Below are 17,694 nucleotides of genomic sequence, written 5' to 3' on the forward strand. Positions count from 1 at the left end.
AGTAAAGGTAAACATGATGAAATGTTATGTTTTGATTCTTTAATAAAATCAAATAAATGTTCTAATAGATTTACTATCTTATATAAAACAGTTTATTATAATGGACTATAATGCTTAGTCTGTATGAAGTCACGNTTTATTTCATTTTATTTTTGTATTTGATAGAATTGAAAAGTATTTTTAAATTATTTCAATAGTAAATTTAAACATTTTTAAGATAATATATTCTCGTAAATCAATAATCTTCGGAATGTAAAACATATTCTTAATATTACGGATAAAAAAATTTTATTAAGAGATTCTAAGCGACCCAAAAATAACCATCTTCGAAAAAACGAATTACACGTGGGTCAGCCAATCAGGTTAGACATGTAGTGAAAAGAAAAAGAAAATAATAAAATGTATTCATAAGTTTGAAATATTTGTACAAGAAATTCTCTATAAATCATACATGACCCGAGTAAAGGTAAACATGATGAAATATTATGTTTTGATTCTTTAATAAAATTAAATAAATGCTGTAATAAATTTACTATCTTATATAAAACAGTTTATTACAATGGATTATAATGGTTAGTCTGTATGAAGTCACTAAAATAAACAGCTATGTTTTAAAACAAAATACAAAATATATGTATATATATAAAGCACAAAGCTTAAATTAATAGATTGTTTAAGAAAAAATTAATAATTTTAAATTGTTATTTTCATGGAATTATTTCACACTTTGAATTCAGCATTTCAAACTATGCAACATACGAGGATAGGAATTTCATACTATAAATCAAACATTGGTTAATAACAAATTAATATTAAAAATCATTCTTGTGCATAAAAACAAACAAATAGAGGTTCTTTTCCTTCCTTCTTTTTTTACCCAAGTTATTAAACACCCAGTATTTATTACTGAAGAATTATCTTTTTGACATAAAAGACTTAATTTAAAGAAAAGTCTTTTAGTCTGAATTTAAACATATTCAACAATTCTTTAATTTTGAGATTAAATTCTGTAATTGTGGGATTAAATCTTAATATTTTTAAAACACTTATAATGTAAAACTGTATAAGGTTAAGAGGAAGAAAGACTAACGTTGTGATTGTGATCCTCTCGGTCTGGGTTTCATAACTCGTTCGGGAGAAGTGATAGCGTGAATAGAAGTGTCATTACGTCTGACAGCTGGAGTTCGAGCTATATAAAAATTCACAAAATTTAAATTACAGCAAGACGAGTAACACAATACAATAATAAAGTACAATAATTGAATAATAAATTAAGAAAGTATAAGAAAAGATATCAAGGAGATATTATGTATTACAATGGATGGATAAAAAAAGAGAAAATAATTAATCCTTTTATTGCTGCTATCTGCTCTGCTAAAGGGACATCACTGAATGGTGCACATTGAATGGTAAGAATTACATTTTATGTAATACAATTATATTTATATTTGTAACTATAAAATATAATATAGCTGCAATGCATTACATTACTTTATTTACATTTGTAGCTATAAAATATTTCTCCTCTAATTGCAACACACAGGGGAAATTCTTGTTTTGACTTACAAAAGATATTAAACCCATTCAAAATAAACTTTAAGTAGTATTAATCCAATAAAGATCAACGGGATATTGACCTAGAGATAAATGGAATAAAAGCCAGTGGCAGTTTGAAGCATATTGGGATGGTTACCAAATATTTTCAAGCTTACGCAAGCTAATTACAGTGCTTAAACACACAGCATTGTGTAGTTGTCTGCTAAATACGCTGTTCGTACATGTAGGGCATCACGTGGATGCCAGCTAAATGTGGTGCACATGAGGGAAAGGGAAAAATGCAATATTTAAGCTGTAGAAGATGTCAAATTCTCACACATAGTTTATATTTTAAAAAGCACACATGCAAAATCTAATCGCATGCAAAGTCAAAATAGAAATAGTTATAAATCAAAGTCACGAATAGTGCCATTTGGTAATTATGATAAAACGTAATTATAACACAACTTTGTAAAGGCATCTTGCATTCCTGATTTTACACTGAAAAAAGGGAGAAATTGATAACAGCTAAAAAGTACATTGCAGAAAGCAATAAATAAAAGAAATGATTCTTAATGATAATGAAGAAATATGTAGCAAATAAAACTTGAAGCTGGAGAAGACTGGTATTTATAAAACCTGACATAATATATTACAGTACAGAACCCGTTATCTGGAAATCAGAAAACTGGAACGAAATTCCATAAATTTTCCCGCCATTTTTATATATAAAAAAAAAAAAAATTTCCTCATAAGATTTTNTATTATTATTATAACAGAAGTAATTAGTTAATCTATGAAAATAAGCAAATAGATAAAATTTAAAAATTATTCTTTTTTAAATGAGTAGAAGATTGAGATAAGATTTGCCTAGATTGTCATGAGATAAGATTTGCCTAGATTGTCAAACTTTGTGAAAGCTTAACTCAATAAGAAAGCTAAAGGAATTTCTTTGTAAATAACATTCATTAAATACCCATCACTAACAACTGCAGAATAAATTAACTTCTTTAGGAATTGAACAAGTGCTCAACATAAAAATATCTCAGTAAACATTCGTCCACTTTAATTTCATTATAAATAAGGTAGAAAAAAATTTCATTCCACAAAAAAAAGATTTAAAAAAAAAAGATAGTATTTCATTTCAGTAAAAATAATTTCCAAGATGAGAAATATAAAAAGAGAAATTTGAATTTTAAAACAGCCATAATTTAATCAATAATTTCATTCAATAATAAAGAAAAAATACATGCAGTGGGATTGGAGATTTATAAATATCTAGCAAAATAAAAAGGATATAAAATGCTGATAAAATAAAACTAAAATAAAATTACATGCACATGAAAAAAAAAAACAACTTACGAAGAGAAGCCATAGAACTCTTAGCAAAATTAGCTTTGGAACGCCTAACAGCCGACAAATCAATAGCACTAGTTGACCTCAATGGTTTGGGTATACCTGCTACAAAAAAGGATAAGCAAAAACTAAAATTTTAAAACAAGTCTCATATTTATTCTATAGAAAGAGTGGCAGAATGCAACTATTGAGAAGAAGAAAAAAATTAAACTTTTATTCATAGAATAAACGAAATATTAAACTGAAAAATAATAAAATGCTCAATAATTGTTTTTTATGAGATTGAGTCAGTAATTTGAATTTGATATTTTCAGAAAGTATGTTTCTTATGATAGTTTTATTATTCAGTATTATTATTGAAGTCTTAATTTTTAAACGACAAATAATTATTAGCACAACAAATATTTGTCATACCTTCATTTTTTGGAGAATATGTCAGAATCTTCCAGAATAAATTTAAAATAAATATATCATTTTATCAAAGTTAGAAACTAATTAATTTTTAAAATTTATTTACTTCTTATTATTAACTAAATTTATAAAATAGTGCTCTTAGTTACTAAATTATTTGCATTAGAACTAAATTTTGTTTGTTTGTAGTTCGTTTGATTAATACAGTGCATAAAGAAAATGATATGTAAATGGTGACTGGTGCACGTTAAATTCGTCGAGTAACAAAGTCCTCCAAGTTCCCATAACAAATCATATAGCTGGGTGTACTGATCTAGGAGTTTCCTTGTATTCTGTATTGGATCAAAATTACAAGGCTACGAAGGTGAACATTAGTAGTCACAAGCCCAAAATTAGGTCAGCTGTTCAACAATGGTTATATATATATAAAAAATATAAATCTTTATTTCATTTTTATATTTAAATTAGGATATTTAAATCAAATAATACAGAGCACTTTCTGCCACCCCTTCAAAAATGCATGCATTTTAATGAAATCATGCACTTTGAAGTAAAAAAATAAACTAATTAAAAAATAAATGAACTACAAAGCTTAAAACTTTTAATGTTATGGGTACTAACATGGCCTATGAAACAAAGTTCAACTCAAAATTGAGAATATCCATATTACATGTTCAATAATAACAAGGAAAAAAAAAAAGTAAAATATAATCCATTGGGCAATGGTCATCTTAAAATACCTAGGTCAATTTTAACTAGGGTCTACACTGGATGAATAGCGTCTTTAAAATATTGAGTCAATCGCACAATTTTATCCATGGTCTATAGTGGCTGAGTAACGGCTATAAAATATCGGGACAATCTGACAATTTTATGTAGAGTTTATATTGGTTGAATAATAGCTATAACACATCGGTTGAGTTTGACGCTTTTATATCGAACCGATAGTAGCTGAATAACGGCTTTAAAATATTGAGTGAACTTACAAATCAGTATAGGGACGATATTGGGTTAAAAAATAGTGGGTGAATTTGACAATTTTATATAGGGTAAACATCGATTGAATAGTGACTATAAAATATTGGGCAAATGGAACATTTCAATATCGGTTCAATATTGGCAAAATAGTGGCCCTTTAAAATTTTGTTGAGCCAAGATTGGTGAATATTAGCCCAATGAGTTCCCAAGTAACTTTGCTGCTAGGGTTGTTTCATAAAATAAATTTCAAGAAACTTATTTTATTTCTATAAAAAAAATTGTCTAACAGCTATGGTTATCCTCTTTTGAGTAAGATCATTGAAAACTGAAAAAATTTAACATAACACAGTATAATTTTCATTTGTGTTTTGGTAGGATGCAATCAGTTAATCTTAAAGTTTTTTTAAGATCTATAAAATCATTGATAGGTTTATTTTTTGAAATGTATATTTGGGAAAAAGTGAATAGAAACTATTTAACTAAGAAGGAAGGTAAGTAGATCAAGAATGTTTGCACTTACAATTATCGATTTTAGAACTAGGTAAGTTTGAGATTCCGGTTCTTCGGCCCAGTGTTCCTGTGCGACCAAGGCTATAAAACAATAATGGTTACTCTAAGCATAAATAAACTCACAGCATATACAATATTACTAATAAAATAAAAAGTTAGCAGAGTTTTTGATACATGAAAGTTTTATCATGATTAGACATGATTTTAACTGCCCTTGTTTAAAAGCCATTTTTTTAATAGCATAACAAAAATTTTTCATTTTAAAATGGACATTTTTAGTATTAGGAAAAACATTAATTTTAAGATTTTTTGTTTTTAAAAAATAAAATAATAATATTGAAACTATTGTCAGATTACTTAAACTATAGTTGAATACGAAACATTTAATTTATTCTTTTCATGACGACAAAATATCTAATTAATCAAAATATTATAATTATCAAAATAATTATTAATTATCAAAATTTATTGATAATTATGATGCAGCTTCAGTACTGAATATTTTCAACTACGAATATCACATAAGGCGGTAAGGTTAGTTAAAATGGCATTCACCACGTAGCACAGGAAAAAATCAAGCTAAACAAATGCCGATGTGATGCAGGATAACCTATCAGAAGGCCTATGAGAAGACTGCTGGTCACTCTGAAACTCTAGGCGAGAAACCACAGTTCGAAAATTATGCTACCAAAAACAGTTAAGAATACAGAACCACATAGTTGATTATTGTTTGAAAAATAAAGGTTCTCTCAAACACAGATCAAAACTTGAAATCATGAAAAGTTCATAATACAGATGTTAGACAACTATAAAACTACAAGTACATACTAAAACAAAAATATTATCCCTCATAAAGAATTAAACAAAATTTTGAAAAAAAAAATTTGACAAGGAAAAATTGTCAGAAGTTTGTTTGAATAGAATAAACCTTTAATTCTCTAATTAAAACAAAATCTAGCTGGATTCACACTTTTACTAAGAAAATTTAATGCTTAGTCACTGAGTCTTGGAAGGACTTAAAATAAAACAAAACTATTAATCTTTTTAAACATATTTCTATAAATAATACTTACAACGAATGTTTGGAAAGTTTGCAAAGTTTCTAGACACAAATTGAGCTAGTTTTAAATTAAAATCACACAAATTACATTAAATGAAAATTTTAAAATGTTGTGAATGAATACAGTGTCACAAAGAAACAATGCTCAATATAACTAAGTACACTTTACTAATAATAACTAATGACAGTTTGATTGAAAATAGAAAGATTGTAGTTAAACCTAAGAATTAAAACCTAGATTAAAGAATAATTCCTTGAGGATAAAATTTAACAATATAAAATTCATATACACGCTGAAATTAATATTCTTTTTTCATGTTATGAAAAAATTAATATGTCTATCACAAAAAAAGAGCCAAATTCCCTTTTAGCTTGTGGTATTACAAATATGAAATAAAAAGCAGGAGATGTAACACACCTAAGATTTTCTACAGAACCAGCATGGTGATTGACGGTTGATCTGTAAGGTTTCCCACTCTGTGTTAAAGAACTACTACTAGATGAATTGCTCATAGTTACTTCATCATGTAGCATTCTCTGTTTACTATGGTCAAGGGAATTAAGAAGACAATCTGCTTGATCTCTGAAATGATCAGCAAAACTCCAGAATGCCCTAAAAAGTGGAGAAATGGACACTTTAATCATACTTATTTTAAAGCTTTATAGTTATTATGACTAAACAAAGTAGGACTTTACATACTGTGGCTTTTGCTTTTTAAACAAAATACAATAAAAACAGCCTATGCTTCTTAATACAACCGTTATAACAGCGACCTTCATACCATAATGCATTAATAAAGAGAGTGAAAGCTCTATAGTTCAGGGATGTGTCTGGGTGTATTAGAGTGTAAAAAAATGACAAATGCATTAAGTCCCATTAGCAAAAGTGTTCTGCTGCCCAGACCTCCCCTGACCACATTTTATCTTGTCTGGGACTTACCAGGCAGGACCTGGTTCAAACTCCCCTGTTGGTGCTAGACTTTCTTAGAGTGAACGAGCTCATGGGCCTAATCTAGCTCTGCTGGTCATGGGGATGAGAACAACAACAGTCCCATTAGCTGTTCCATACAAGGCTGTCTCATTAGCTGGTCAGTAGACATGGAAGCAATGTAATTTTAATTTTTATTAGAATGTCAGCATTGAACCCCCCATTTCAATATAGTGACTGATATTTAATTATTTAATTTAGAAAAAGATTTAAAGAAATTATTAAAAAGAAATTATCCAAAACTAATAGAACATCAGCAGAGTATAATAGTTTGATAATTATTTACACTCTTCTTAAACAAATTAGTATCATTTCTCATTTAATTTTGCTTCTTGGGATAAAGCCTTTTTTTTAACATAGTAAAAAAAAAACTACTATTTTAAAAATCCATAGTTATTTTTAAAATTAATTAAGCATCATAAATGTCAACAATAGTGTAGGGATTTTTTTACAGTTCCTTTAAAAACTACCTTTTTCCTATTAATTTAGTGTTTTAGTACATAATTATTTTTTTCTTTTTTTATTTTGCATCAATTAGTCACTATTACTAAAATTAAGCAATATTGTGATTTTTTATGGTTACAATAAAAGAATTAGTACCTATTCTCCATTGATATAGGGTTTTTAGTACCTAACTTTTCTTACTTCAATAAGAGTATATTTTTATATTTCCTTTTTTTTATTTCTAAAAAATTATCATAATTTAAAAAAGCGTAATAATATTTCAATAAGAAATAAAAATATGGTAAAAATTATCATTTACACTCTTGGCAGATATGAAAAGTGCACGTTTCCCAAACAGCATTGTTGCACTAGTGGCATATATATTTTGTCATTTAGCATTTCGTAGATCGACAAATGTACTAATTCTGTGCTTGTTCGTTGCACATTTAGTTGTGTCTTCTATGAGTTTTTCAATACTTAAAATATCTTCAATGTTTATTTTGATGGAACTAAATATTTCACTGTTAGGTGATAACAACAAATCTCAAAAGGCAACAAGTGTACAGCTGTGATTATCACCTTTGGAAAACACATTTGACTAGGTTTAAAGGTACTGTGAGCACAACGAAACATCTTGAACTCACAAAATTTGAAGGAGTCTGTAGTCTATTAGATGAATATTTAGCTGTCTAGGGTTAAAGTGATAACTAATAAAAAAAAATCTAATTGACGTGTTTAGTTAAACAATTCACTTTTCATTTTTGAATTTTTTTCACCATATTACATGATACCCTGGGTAGTAACGGGTCGAAAACCAAAACAGCAATATCAATAAAAGAGAGAAAAAAAGGGAATATATATTTATAGTTCAAAGTTATTGAAAAATCCCTTTATGTCAAGAAACTTTATAATGCAAAATAAATAATAATAGAAGAAAAAACAAATAACTTAATTAAAAACTGGAAAAATGTCATTAAAAATTTTTTTTACAAGATTAAATAACTTATATTCATATTCAGAAAACTTTCAATATACGAGAAGACATTTATTTAGTTAAAATTAATGTAGGTAAAAGAAAAGAATCCCATTTAGGTTTAGAAAATAAAATAATAATAAGATTTGTATTCACTCCAATATAAAACTTTCAATATTAAAACAAATTGCATACTTTCGAGAAAATGCTCGAGCTTCAGGATCTGCATCACTGATTCCTCTACGAATTGCATCGGCAAGGGTTTGAACATGTCTTTCCATGGGGTGAGTAGGCCAGGTCACTAGTAATTGATCCAAAAACTCAAAACAAGTTCTGTAAAATAAAATTAGAATGTAATTTAATTAACTGAACGTATATAAAAATAAACAACTGACATTATTAATTAAACTAAATTTGTTTATCTTATCTAAATCATTACATAACATGGTTAAAAATTCCAGAAAAATAGACATTGAGTTAAATAAAAAATACTAATGATAACTAAAAATAATCACAATTTCCGGTGATCAACCATTTTATTTCACTTCAAGCTTGATAGGATTCTAGAAAATGATGTACTGAACAAGATGGAATGAGAAACTTTAAAGTTCAACTTTTTGTTTGTAAGCAATACGTTTTTAAATCAGTCGAAAAATTATTAAGCTACAACTTATGTTGAGATTGCTGTAGATTTTAAGTTTAGTGTGTAAAAAAAACAAATTGTTTTTGTGTGAATGATAAGAAGTAGCAAATTTAGGAGCAAAATTTTTAAACTTGCTTATTAGTTCTTATGTTATTGCAATTTATATGGTCAAACTTTATAAATATATCAGTCTACTTTAGCTTACTTAACATAAATATTTTAAATGCTTCAGGAAATGTATTCAAAATAAAATACTTCACTTCAAATACACTATAAAAAATAACACAAGTGTCACATATTTATAACACTTGCATTTTAAATATTTCAGAGTAAGGAATAACACAGAGCAAAAGCAAATAAACAGAACTACAGTAGAACCCCAATTTAGGGGTTCTACTGTAGTTTTGTTTACTTGCTTTTGCTCTGTGATAATAATTCTTCCAGACCAGCCCTAAAAAATGCACAAAGCAGAAAAACATAAAATAAAGGTAAAAAATACACAAGACAAGACTCTTACAATATTAACTATTATTTTGTATACGTCGTTGAACAATTTTTGGGTTTACGACTACTAATGTTCAACTCCCTAGCCTTGTAATTTTGAACCAATCCAAAAGAGAAGGAAACTCATGGATCAGTACCCACAGATTTAACGTGCACCAGTCACCTTTTACTACACAGGTAGTCTTCAGTCCGCGAGGATCGAACCTATGACCTCTTGGACATGGGCTCAGTGCCCTACCAACCAGGCTATCCCGGCCCTCAGGATCGGATTATTCGAAAATTTAAAGGTAACTGGAAAAAAAATCCTCTTTCAAATTTTACAGTTCAAGCTCTAATATTTTCTTTACTTAAGGCCTTTTGCTTTGTGCACCACGCGGTTCTTCTGATGATTTTGCATCAGATAAGAAATCTCTTTTCCCAGACAAAAGGACAATAAAATTGAATAATAGAAAGAATGCCATAAAGTCTCACGTAAAAGAAAAAAACTCTGAGAAGTTTATGTGCGCTTTGTACTAAAAAAAAATTTTTTGGTCTATTAAAAAAACATAAAAAGCGAGATTTTCTTAAAAGCAGTATTGTAAAATCCAAGATATTTTAACAGTTTTGGTAAGGACAATTTCCATCAGCAGATAAGGACTTAACTGGTTTATATAAAAAAGAATGAAAAACCGGAGTTCCACTGATTCTAAAACAGATTTCTTAAGTCTTTATAGTAATGTCTTTTCTTCACTAATGACAGATAGCATAATTTAATTAAATAAAGCTTAATGGGTGAAACAATTTTTAAAAAAAAAATAAAATACATATTAGGCATTAGAGAATATTGTTTTAATAATAATTTACAAATATTAAAAACAACGATACTTACTTTCTAATATCTTTTGATTTTGATTGAAGATGAGAAGTTATGATGGGTATTAAACGGCTAACATGAGTATACTGAAAAATATGAAAACACGTATTAGAATGATAAAAAATTACTCAAAATTTAAAAGAGAGTTACAAACCCTAATGACTATAATATAGTTAGCATTTTTAAAATTATTAGAGGATTACAGAGAGAATAATACAACTAATGATAAAAAAAAAGACGAACACTGCATTACTAACCCTAATGATAAAACGTATGGCAACTATTCCAGCTGTGGACATTATCTTGGCACTATTAGGAATTAAATTAATTAAAGATGGCAAGAGAGCTTCAGAAAAATGATCCAATTTAGAGCCTATCTGCTGAGATAGAAATCTAAAAGAAACAAAGATGCAATTAAGATATAAAAATGTAATGTAATGTTAATGATTGATGTTCAATTTCGCATTTAAGTTTGACTTGAATTTTAAAAGCAATATCCAAATGAAACGTCACAGAACTGACTGTAAAATTACTATTATTATAGCATAAAATTAATATTATATAAAAAATATTCAAAATCTAACACTAGATCACTCATATTCCCACTGTAAAATAAATGCAAAATTCAAAATTTTCATTTTATAAAATACACAACTTGTAATAAAAATGAACATATTTTTAAAAATATTATTCCCATCAAAATTATTCTCAATGCAATTAAGAACAAATAATTTTTTTTAATAAGTCCTTTTTGCATTCAATAAACAAATTTAGTAGATAGAATTTCATGGAAAACACATTTCAAAGAACAAAAGTAATATTTTAACTAGTCCAGGGTGCTTTTCAGAACAGAAAATTAACATAAAGATGTGCTTAGTGCATTTGTATGAAATTTGTCCCTCGGTAAGAAGACTGGTTCGAGGCTCTCAATTTAAAGAAGTTAAGAAGCAGAATTATAAAACAATATAAACAAAGACTAGAAAAAAAGAAAAAACTAGCTACTAGGAGAAGAAATCAGAATTATAAGCAAATAATTCAGTAAAAATTATGAATGAATAAATATAACATGTATTAAAATATGTTGTTTATCATTAGTCAAATATAAAATAAGAACAATGATTCAAACCAGTTCATTTGGTAAAAAATCATTCATATTTTCCAATTAATAATAATAAAATAATTTTTTTTTGCATTATATTCAATACTTTATTGACAGTGTATCACAGACTTGGAATAAATATCTTAGTTTTTAAGGAACATTTAACCATTTGCTATCTAGTTAAAAACATTTAAAAACTAGTAAAAGTAGTAGTTAAAATAAGAGAGGTAATTTAAGAATTCAAAATAGCAATTACATGAGATATACAGAATTCTAAATTTCAAAAATTAGTCTTTAATAAATGATAAATTTATTAGCAAATTAAATTGTCAAATAAATTAATCACAAACACCTAATTTATGATTATAATTATTGGTATTTTCATTTTAGATGTTTAAAAATAAATTAAATGAATTTTTTTCATTTTTAAATACCTCATAGAAATTGTTTTTGATCACATCAAGTTTCTTACTTTATGATTCACATTTTACATTAACGAAACTGTGAAAGAAGATCATAAATTGTAACATAATAATAATCTTTATAAGTAACTTACGCTATGGAAATACATGCTTCTCTGACAACCTGAGATCTTAGGTCCTTCACACTAGTTTGGAAAGGGTGTTCAAGAAGTCTTAAATAGGGATAAAACTCATCATAAGTTTGACCACCAGCTACAATAACGCTTCTGAATCGTCTAGACTGTATAATAAAAATAAATAATTACACATAATGCTAAAACAAAAATAAAAAAATTTTTCTCCCCTATTTTTAGATGTTGATTTTTAAAAAACTTAAATACTTATATCAAATGTCTCTAAAACATACAATGAAAATAAAGAAAACAATGAAACACAAAATGAATTTTAAAAAATTTAAGTATTTTACTTAGATTCCTTGTTTAATGATTTTGTTTTATATGAGGTCTTAATTTGTTGTTGTTGTTTCCAATCCCAGCTGAGATAGCGGAGCTATACCAGATCCATGAGGCCGTGAGTCTTCAAAAAATCGAGAAAAAGGAGAGGTCTCTAAAGAACCTCTTCCATGGTGAAATCCAGGCAATCATGTAGATGGTGAGTACTAGTCTCGCTGGAGTTGCACTTTTTACAAGATGGAAAAAGTTTAATTTGTCCACTGAAAGTGAGGCTCTTAGTATGCACACTGAAAAATCTACAGGTAGCGGTTTGGTCGGCACGTGTACCCTGAAAGTAAAAGGCTCCTCCAGGACGCTTGTGGGGATACAAATAGTGATCCCATGGAACAAGTCAAGCTTTATTAACTTTAGATTTGCGGATAGAAAACAATTCAGAGTAAGTGAGGGCCGTGCTTGGAGAGGCAGGGAGGGAAGTAGCTTCTTTTGCCAACTGATCAGCATGTTCATTGCTAAAAAGACCCACGTGTGAGGGTATCCACTCTAATTTGCACTAATTAACATTTCTTAATTTGTTAACTCTATAAAATACATCTGCACTGTACATCACAACAATAAAAAAAGTAACAGAAATAAATTTCAGAAAATTTTATATAATAGCACATCAAGAATAGAATAGACTAATACAAATTTAATGGCATAATTAGTGGGAGGAATAATCACACAAATCAAACCAACAAATGAAAATAAGATGATGCGTCAAATAGAGGCTAATTACCATTTCTACTCTTTTCTCCCAGTCATTACTAGAGTCACCTAGAACATCTTTGATTTTACTCAATTCTGATTCCAATTCTTTAGCAGAGTATATCTGGAAGGAAAGTAAAATAAAAGATGAGATTAACAGTTCTTTTAAAACTTGTAAAACAAAAAAACATACTATAACATGTAGCATTTCAAAATAAATATAATTTGAAAGTTTTCAAGCAACAAAAACTATTATTAAAAAATGAACATAAATATGTTGATACAAATTAAATTAATCATTATGCTATACTTATCATTGATTTTTAAAATAATATATATTACTAAAACATTTAATTCCTGATATATAAATACAGTTAATACTAATAATAACAAATAACTCTAAAGCATACAAAGAAATGGATTTAAAATTATCAAAAATTCTTCATTCTTTAAGAGAATTTTTCACTTTTCTTAAAAATACATCACTGAAATTTTGCTCAATACAAGGAGCCCGAATTTCTAATTCAACAGTCAATAAGCTTTCCAAATTCTCATTTGACTGAGAATGTAACTGTGTGTGTCTTAGTAAAAACATTAAATACCCTCTTGCATAATGCATCATTCTCTTTTATGCTTTTCGTTTGTATTTTTTTTTTTAAGTTGAGAGAGGAATGTTCCGTCGTTTTTGCTCTCCTGTTTCTTTTTGTTTTTTTAAAAAGTTAAATGAGGATCTTTTATATATACATATATGCACACAAACATATATAATCAATTTTAGCAGGTTTTTTTAACATAAAATTAAGAGATTTTTGTGTTAAATCCAGAAACGTCAAAAATAATGAAAAGTCAGGAGATTCTGGCATAAATCTGGGAGGTTGGCAAGTTTGGACCATGCATAAGAAAGCGTTAGCACAATAGCAGCATTAATGCTTTAGATAAAGCATGATAATAAGCATTTTCAAGTTTCACCTTGCATTAATATATTAAGTGACAAAGTATAAAATGAAAGTATCTATTTTTAGTAAAGAATCAGAAGAAAAGCATTAATAGCGCTGATACTATCAAAACATAGTATATGTATATTTATACTAACAAAACAAAGTATCAATACCACTCTATAACATACTACTCTGTTACTAAGTTCAGATTTATGTTTTAGCTTATTATTAGTAGTAAAGTAATATAATATATTATAAATGATATTAATTTATTTTCAATACATATATTAGTAACTGGTAAGTAAAAAAATTTTTTAAACAAANTGTAAAACAAAAAACATACTATAACATGTAACATTTCAAAATAAAAAATATAAATTGAAGGTTTTCAAGCAAACAAATTAGGCAACAAAAACTAATTACCAGACTTGGTAACCTTACCAAAATAAAAAGTAGGAGATATTTTCCAAAGCCACCACAAAGTGTTGCAAATGGAAATTTAAAAAAAAAAATGAATATAAATATGTTGATACAAATTAAATTAATCATTATGCTATACTTATCATTGATTTTTAAAATAATATATATTGCTAAAACATTTAATTCTTGATATATAAATATAGTTAATACTAATAATAACAAATAACTCTAAAGAATACAAAGAAATGGATTTAAAATTATCAAAAATTCTTCATTCTTTAAGAGAGTTTAAAGTGCAACATTTCACTTTTCTTAAAAATACATCACTGAAATTTTGCTCAATACAAGGAGCCCTCATTTCTAATTTAACAGTCAATAAGCTTTCCAAATTATCATTTGATTGAGAATGTAACTGTGTGTGTCTTAGTAAAAACATTAAATACCCTCTTGCATAACACATCATTCTCTTTTATGCTTTTCTTTTGTATTTTTCTTAAGTTGAGAGATGAATGTTCTGTCTCTTTTGCTCTCTTAATGTTTTTTTTTTTTTTTTTTTAAAGTTAAATGAGGATCTTTTATACATACATATATGCACACAAACATATATACTAAATCAATTTTAGCAGGTTTTTTTAACATAAAAATTAAGAGATTTCTGTGTTAAATCCAGAAGCGTCAAAAATAATGAAAAGTCAGGAGATTCTGGCCTAAATCTGAGTGATTGTCAAGTTTGGACCATGCATAAGAAAGCGGTAGCAGACTAGCAGCATTAATGCTTTAGATAAAGCATGACAATAAGCATTTTCAAGTTTCACCTTGCATTAATATATTAAGTGACAAAGTATAAAATGAAAGTATCTATTTTTAGTAAAGAATCAGAAAAAAAGCATTAATAGCGCTGATACTATCAAAACATAGTACAGTATGGAACCGATTATCCGGAACGGTCGGGACCATCGCTATTCCGGATTACTGATTTTTCCGGTTTTCTGAATCGCTACAAAAAGCTGTTTTTTTATTGTTAAACCCAACTAAAAAAAAAAAAAAATTGGAAATAATCTTAAAAATTAGAAAAAACGATGAAGTAATACACTAATGATTATTTCCAAAATGATGGTAAGGTAAACATCTTTAAGAAAAGAAAGAAAAATCGTAAAATCTTATGAGGAAAAAAAAAATTTTTTTTTTTTAAAATGGTGAGAAAATTCATCGAATTTCGTTCCGGCTTTTTGGTTTTCCAGTTTTCTGATTTCCGGAAAACGGGTTCTGTACTGTATATGCATATTTATACTAACAAAACAAAGTATCAATACCAATCTATAACATACTACTCTGTTACTAAGTTCAGATTTATGTTTTAACCTATTATTATTGGTAGTAATACAATATATTATTACTGATATTAATTTATTTTTAATAAATATATTAGTAACTGGTCAGTAAAAAAATTTTTTAAACAAAGAATGAATAAAGAAATTGGAATTATTGTGATTTAAAGGTAGAGCAAACACAAGTAAATAAGCCTAGATTAAGGTAAGTCAATTCATAAAATTGAAAAACAAATTAAAAACAAAAGATTATAAACAAAAGCAAACATGAATAAATAGCTAAATGATAATACATTACCGATATTCTTGGAACATCTTCAAATGATTTTATAAACATTTCTTCATCAGCACCTCCAGCACCACTACCTATAAATACATTTAAAATGCTTTTGTATCAGTTTTCAAAGTATTTAAAAAATCAAAAAAGAAATATTCATTGATTTACACCGTTCAAATTTTTTTCAGAGTCTAGGAAGCATAATATGCAACTCTGAATATTATTTCTAACTTTTTGAACTATCCAGCTAGTTTACTATTGTAAAAACTTGTCATACAATACAACAAATGCCGTAATATTGGAGAAAATTTTGTAGAAAAATAAATGTGGTCTTTTTTCCATTAAAATAAGCACAATTTGAGTTATTTTTTATTTCAAAACAGTATTTATGTAAAGAAAAAAAACATTGATGTCAAAAAATTAAATTAAGTTTCTTCCTCTTACCCTTTTTAAATTTTGGATTATTAGTGTGTATCACTATACATTCACAAAATTAATAAGATTCATACTTAAAAATCAGGTGGAAAACTTAATCTATTAATGGGAAAAAGGTAAAAAAGGAGACAGATGAAAAAATGAAAATGTAAGTTATACTTTTCAAAATATAATATTTAAATAGCAACTGAAAAGTTTGGAATGCATCATAGTTAAATTTTGCCTGAAACTATTTTACAAAGTATGAATCAACCTCAAAAGCATATTAAAAATTGTGGAACTGACAACTATATTTGCTTTAAATTTTAGAGACATTTGTAATTTTTAACTTTCTAAGTCTTAACATAACATAGATCTTATTTTTAACTCAGAAGGTTGTAATAAATATCAAAATTTTTATGTTTGTTATACTCAAAACTAATCTTTAAAAAATTATTTATCTTCTATTTAAAACCACTATTGTATTGATTTATTGCTGATAATTATCAATGAAATGAAAAAATTTAAATTTTACTAGGCATCAATTTAAAAAAAATACAAACATAATATAAAACAGAATGCATTTTGATTTAATTATCACAACTCATGCCAGATATAAAATTGTTTTAGTAAATAATAATAAGTTGCACTTCCACCAAAAATTTTGTGAGCAAAAAATAAAAATATGAAGAAAAAAATAACATGCACCCATTTACTAAAATCCTATCCAAACTATTTACAAAAATCTCAAATTGTAATAAAAATAATAATAAAAAGAAAAAAGAAATTTTGATGTGAGAAACCACATTACCTAGTGAAAAGAAAACTAAATTCCAACACATAAAGAGATATAAAGTGCAAAAGAAAGAAATATATTAGAAAAACAAATCAATCAATAATTATTTACCAGAAATCCTGATAATAGGCCTCATTTCGTTTATCGAATACAAAGTCTTCATTCCTTTTGTATTAAGTAATCCAGAATTTTCTGAGTTTTGAAGAATGAAATGAGATTAATTTTTAATTTAAATAAAATTATTTGATGTTCTGTGAGCCAACAAAGGTATGCATTGGTTGTAAAGGAAGGTGGACGCAGTTTTTGAAAACATGAACGACTGTAGCACATTGAAAAAGCGTGCAGTAGGAACCATTTTTAGAAAGCAATGCTTTAACATTTAAAATCCATTTAAGGCCAATTAAGAAGCACATAAGTGATTTAAATTTTTATTACTATTTCAGGGATATTGCATAATACTAGTTGAAGTTTTCTTTATAAATAGAATCATTGCTTACAACTTCCATGGGGTAAAACCTTATTACTTGCTTTTAAATTTTGTTAAAAAG

At 27.1% G+C, this 17,694-nt stretch overlaps 1 protein-coding gene across 40 annotated transcripts in view; it reads right to left on the reverse strand.

Annotated features, from left to right (window-relative positions):
• LOC107450600 (chromosome bows) overlaps positions 1-17,694 on the reverse strand; it is a 190,303-nt gene that overhangs the window by 26,013 nt on the left and 146,596 nt on the right. For 19 of the 40 annotated variants that reach the window (XM_071185015.1, XM_071185014.1, XM_071185009.1 and 16 more), the window contains 10 exons: positions 15,958-16,025; positions 13,005-13,097; positions 11,912-12,057; positions 10,514-10,649; positions 10,272-10,342; positions 8,452-8,589; positions 6,270-6,464; positions 4,802-4,872; positions 2,899-2,997; positions 1,091-1,189 (listed from right to left, as the gene is read on the reverse strand). In XM_071185015.1, coding sequence (XP_071041116.1) covers positions 1,091-1,189; positions 2,899-2,997; positions 4,802-4,872; positions 6,270-6,464; positions 8,452-8,589; positions 10,272-10,342; positions 10,514-10,649; positions 11,912-12,057; positions 13,005-13,097; positions 15,958-16,025 — 1,116 coding nt within the window. Of the gene's footprint in view, positions 1-1,090; positions 1,190-2,898; positions 2,998-4,801; positions 4,873-6,269; positions 6,465-8,451; positions 8,590-10,271; positions 10,343-10,513; positions 10,650-11,911; positions 12,058-13,004; positions 13,098-15,957; positions 16,026-17,257; positions 17,339-17,694 lie in introns of all 40 variants that reach the window. The other 21 variants (XM_071184999.1, XM_071185000.1, XM_071184997.1 and 18 more) reach the window with 3 other exon arrangements.

Source organism: Parasteatoda tepidariorum, chromosome 9 (genome assembly GCF_043381705.1).
Source record: "Parasteatoda tepidariorum isolate YZ-2023 chromosome 9, CAS_Ptep_4.0, whole genome shotgun sequence".
Classification (NCBI taxonomy): Eukaryota; Metazoa; Arthropoda; class Arachnida; order Araneae; family Theridiidae; genus Parasteatoda; species Parasteatoda tepidariorum.